Source organism: Eucyclogobius newberryi, unplaced genomic scaffold, assembly GCF_026437365.1.
Source record: "Eucyclogobius newberryi isolate DKJ021-1_F unplaced genomic scaffold, fEucNew1.0.hap1 SCAF_8, whole genome shotgun sequence".
Taxonomy (NCBI): domain Eukaryota; kingdom Metazoa; phylum Chordata; class Actinopteri; order Gobiiformes; family Gobiidae; genus Eucyclogobius; species Eucyclogobius newberryi.
Genome location: NW_027316500.1, coordinates 21,584,767 through 21,589,829, shown reverse-complemented (window position 1 = coordinate 21,589,829; position 5,063 = coordinate 21,584,767). Strand labels below are relative to the sequence as shown.

The following is a 5,063-nucleotide window of genomic DNA, read 5'->3' as shown; positions in this document are numbered from 1 at the left end:
CTTAGCAGATCCCCGCATCTCTCTCTCTCTCGTCAGCATGGATCCTCAATTCAACTTTCGCTCGGTCTTTTAGCATTAGCCTTCCATTCTTCATTGTATATACTTTCGATGGTGTGGGTTCTGTGGTAGTTCTGCTCGCCATGTTCACCACCACCGGCTCCCGGGGCCTCTGTAAGTACATCGTCACCTTTGCTCGGTTGTCGCAGCTCTCTGTTGATGCATCTGTCAGTTCCAGAGGTTAGCTTCGCTGTTAGCATCGCCCTGTCATTCATTTACTAACATCTTATCTCGAATACGGAAATGCTAGCAGCTCACACGGATACATGGATTGTCTTATTACCTGATATTGTTTGTTAACTTAGTTTGCGTTGGTTAAACTCATTGCTATATTAGTGCTTTATAGGATGTGTCAGTGGCAGTTTGACATTTACAGGGGAAATTTCGCTCTTTTCCTCCATGTGCTTACTTCGTATTGAACTATAACATAAGTAGATCGTAATTTTACATTTTGTTCATTGTAAATTGCAATATTGATCTAAAGTAATAGTAAAAGACGTCACCCAGGTCTATCGACTTCCTGTTCAATGTTGACTTTTCAGTTCAGTAGTCTTTATAATGGCCTTTCACTATAACAAGCAGCGGATTGTCATTTACTTGTTTTTATTTCTTAAAAGTGGCTACGTGACATTTTAGAAGCTTACAAGTGTCCCTCTGCAAGTCATACTTTTCCAAACAATTTCAACTAAGCACAGGGATGTGGGCGGGGATGGGGGGTAGGTGAAAACAGGGAAGCCACAGTTGCAGGTCAAAACAGATACTCAAACAATCAATAAACTGCAAAATTGATGTAACTAATGATGAGGAAACACTGCTGTAACAAGGTTAAACGCTCATTAAAGCTAATTTGTTATGTCCCCTTTCACGGTGTATTTCCTAATGGTAACTTGCCTGATCATTATTGCCGTTTTGTGTGCTTCAGACAAAGCTCCTCTGTCCAAAAGCCTGCTGTTGGTGCTGAATGGGCTGACTGTGATGCTCACCCTGTTGCCACTGTACCAACACATGTTTGAATACAATCTACAGGCCATCACTCAACACAACCAGGTTTGTAACATTAATTGCATGGTTCCTCTGTCTCTTCCCCCCATTGCGCCTGGACTATGTTCTCTCACACAGATCCAAGCTTTCAGGCAGAGCAGAGCAAAATATCAAGCTTCAAAAACGTCTTAATATGTTTTTGATCTTGCATTTATGATGACAAGCTACTTCTGAGTATATGCTTCTGAGATGGTGAAACTAGACCTGCGTTCACACTGCAGTTCCGTGTGGCTGGGTTGGCATTGCTGAATAAAACAAAACCTACTATTATGAATGCATCTGCGCAAATTTGAGATTGATTTATTTTATTTACTGCTGTATAGTTTGAGACATGAAGTACTCTATTATTAGACCAAACCTCGGAATTTGCCTGGCTTCAGTTTCAGAATAATGTTAATCAATCAATCAATCAATCAATCAATCTGGACATAATGGCTGTTATCCTGATTTCTGTGCAACAACATATATAAAATCCAAAAGGGCCTGCATTAAAGAAAAACAATTTCAGTAATCCAGTGAGGGTTTTGAGATTTGTCGTCCTTGTCATTGCCAAATTACAAACAAGATTCACGAAAGTAATTTAAGAAATTGAAATTATTTGCAACATTTGGTAAGTTTTCTTTTCTATTGTGTTTTTCATAGTTTTGGAGATTTCTGTGTGGGAGAATTGTGTGCCTCGACATCAAAGACTCTTTTTGCAGTAGTCTACTCATCTACAACTTTCGCATATTTGAGAGGAGGTTTGGCACTCGCAAGTTTGCTGTAAGTTAAAATTCATTTGTAAAATTGTTGGAATAAGTGGTCCGACTAACCTCAAGACTTTACACAGTCGTTCCTGTTGGGCACCTGGTTTCTGTCTGCCCTCATGGACGTCCTGCTGACACAGGCCTTTCAGTTTCTCTTTGACTATGAGGTGGAAGAACTGCCTGCTGGAATGTGAGTAGTTTGGCCATTTATTATTGATCTGAAGATTAGCCTTAATACATTTTTTTATCAGTTCATACAAGAAATCTTAAAATGATTATTGTTAGAATATAAAAGGTTATTATGATTGAAATCTTTACATTTGTTCTAATGATAATGTATATTCACTGTTCTCTTTACAGGCTTGCACCCGTCTTCTCTCTTTTTGTGCCTTTTTACAAATCAATCCCCAAAATGCCAGTGACGCAGATCTTGGGTCAAATCCACATCACTAACAAATCTCTGGTTTACATTGTCGGCTTGCAGGTGTGAACAGTTGTGGCTCTTTTGTCAACTATTTTCACTGTCTGGATTTGTGTTATGTGTCATTTTAGTTGTAATGTATTTTCTGTTGGCAGCTGCTGACATCCAGTCCTTTCATGTGGCTTCTTGCTGTCAGTGGTCTGGTAAGAAACTAATATATACATTCATGTATGCAAACATGGAAATATGGAAGTTATATATTATCATTTTCCTCCCAGATATCAGGTGCATTGTACCACTTCAATGTTCTTAAGATGCAAAAGCTTGTCTTTGTGCCTGTATGGGTCTCTCGTTTGGGCCGTTGCACCCTGGAGCCTATTTTTTCAAGTAAGTGTCACACAAATTTTGGGGGACAAAATGTGCATTTGATTTGATTGAAAAAGGATTTGTTGTGCTCACCCTTTGTTTTGAAGGCAAGCAGCCTGTCAGTGAAACGCCTATAGGAATGGGTGCTACACTAGACCTCCAGAGGCAACAGAGGATGGACATGCTCGACCAACAGCTGCTGTTTGCTCAATACAATGAGGCGAGGAGAAATACCAGACTTCAGCCTCAGGTAATGAACACTGTAAACCTTCATATTTTAGATTTATTTTTAAACCAAAATATTTTCTAAATTTCCAAATCTTTTCCGATACCAAAAGATTTCCATAACTTTTCCTGGGTCTGGAAATTGTATTCTCATTTTTCATGACTTTTCTAGGTTTCTCATGACTGTACAAACCCCATTATTGTGTCTAACAGTAGATGGTCTCATATCTTCACTGTTCAGGGTGGTCTATTACAGTGGACTAGGTTGTTCCCATCATTGCGGCACAGAGGACAAAACCAACCTGTAGCACAACCTCAGCCCCAGGGTCAAGCACACGCCTCTACACAGCAACCCCTGGTGGACAACTCTCCTGCCTCTGAAGAACAGGTGACCTTTTTTCCTAACAATGTTAATGCTGTAGTCCAAGCCTAGCAAGTGTGCATTGTTTAGGTTACTTTACAACTACCATAAACATACTGTTGAGTGATTAATAATATAAGCCCTTAATATTTTGAGAGACAAGGGCTCTGCACCAAGCCTAACATATGAAAGAAAGCATATACATTTGAAAATAATATGTTGCCTAGAAGCTATTGTCTTTTTTAACATGAGCTTCTCGCCTCTTTGCAGGTTGCAAGGCTTGTGGAAATGGGCTTTTCTAGGATTGATGCCCTTGAAGCCCTCAGAGCCTCAAACAATGATATCAACATGGCAACCAATTTCCTCCTACAACACTGAGGGAGCTGAAGATATACGGCTGGATTATGGCAGATGGAAGTCCAGCAGAGGACTGAAGCCAAGCAGGAAGTGAAGAACGTGATGGGATGTTACAGATGTTCAGATAATGCTGCTGTGTGACATGGCGTTAGGCAGACCTCACCTGGACCCTGTGGCACGTTGGCTTATGGAAGCACAAACCCAGAGATGTCTGGCTTGTTGTTATCTCTCCTAAAGTTCTGATGAGAGAAATTTCAAAGTTGTTCTGGAACTGAAATCCACGTCAAAGAATGTGATGCAAAAGCACATGTCACAGTCTATACAAGTGATCAGTTTTCAGTCCTTAATTTTTCTGAAGGATAAGTTTCTGTACAAACTATGGAGAAGACGCACTGACTGATCAGTATCATTGTGAACATTTGAGTAAAGTATATATATATTTTTTAATTATTGTTGAAAATGTACGAGAAGCTGCAAAATATCAGAAATGGAGTTAATGGTATTTGCTCTCTTTTTCCTAAGTTGACCCCGTTTGGTGGTTAATGGATATTACGCCATACTTCAATGTTTAAGGCGGTAATATTGCTGGGTGAGTGGTGGCCAGTGACCACCATGCTCTAATTCTCATGCATTAATCTCAGGGGTTCCCTGGTGACTTGTTTCATTATACTTTACATAAATGTTTGCAGTCACACACCATCCCACTTTGTCTCCACATTTTTGATACACTCCCGGCTCCAGTTCAAACAAAGCAGTCAGGTTTTAAATGTTCCTTATTTATTATGCAAAATGTGACTACACTGGTAATTTAGATTAAATACAACTATCCAAATGTGTGAGATGAATCACTTCAGCCACTCTGTTGATGTCAAAGATAAATGCTAGTTTTCTATTTTGTGCATAATAATAATATATGACTTAAGTTGAGTCAGTTATTTGTGTGTATGCATTTTAGGAGGGTAATGCACACGTCTTGGTTCTAAACAAGTAGTTGCATGTGGATGGAAGATTAATTTTGATCTGTGGAATAAATAAGATGTTTACTTGAAATCCTCACTCTTGACTTTGTATATCCACATGTGCATAGGCTGAGGTTTTGTGAGAGAAACACAATATAAACGAGCATGAGTGTGAAATAAGAAATAACTTCGAATACAAGGCTGTGATTGACAGTTGCCCTGCTTTACTTGGTCAGTATTACCTTGAGAGAAATGTTGCTAGAACAGCACCTTGCATGGTGAGTGCGTCTTGTCGTCAGTAGATGGCGTCCGTGAGCTTGTTTCCGGTCCCCGGCCCCTGCCACACCCACCTGCTCCCATTATCACTCGGAGCCGCTCGGAGCAGACGGCGGCAGACACGGTCGCTCCAGGGTGGCTCAATAAGAGCGTCGACAAATTATTCATATGTGCAAGTTCTAGTCAGAGGATTTCAACGGCTCGTGCAGCACTGACACTTCTATGAATCACAAAATGCGTTAGGAATGTGTTTC

At 40.2% G+C, this 5,063-nt stretch overlaps 1 protein-coding gene across 1 annotated transcript; it reads left to right on the top strand.

Moving 5' to 3' along the window:
* ubac2 (UBA domain containing 2) lies at positions 1-4,541 on the top strand. The gene is made up of 10 exons (XM_072437128.1): positions 1-171; positions 980-1,104; positions 1,741-1,860; positions 1,928-2,034; positions 2,205-2,328; positions 2,421-2,468; positions 2,544-2,652; positions 2,739-2,881; positions 3,098-3,244; positions 3,488-4,541. Exons 1-10 carry the CDS (start codon positions 141-143, stop codon positions 3,593-3,595), a joined length of 1,062 nt encoding a protein of 353 aa, XP_072293229.1. The 5' UTR covers positions 1-140; the 3' UTR covers positions 3,596-4,541.
* The last annotated feature ends 522 nt before the right edge of the window (positions 4,542-5,063 follow it).

Bases quoted from the DNA above. Each gene is read 5' to 3' on its own strand.
- ubac2 (XM_072437128.1), top strand. From the start codon at position 141: ATGTTCACCACCACCGGCTCCCGGGGCCTCT. The intron at 1,105-1,740 runs GTTTGTAACATT...TGTTTTTCATAG, and splicing joins CCATCACTCAACACAACCAG to TTTTGGAGATTTCTGTGTGG. The intron at 2,882-3,097 runs GTAATGAACACT...TTCACTGTTCAG, and splicing joins ATACCAGACTTCAGCCTCAG to GGTGGTCTATTACAGTGGAC.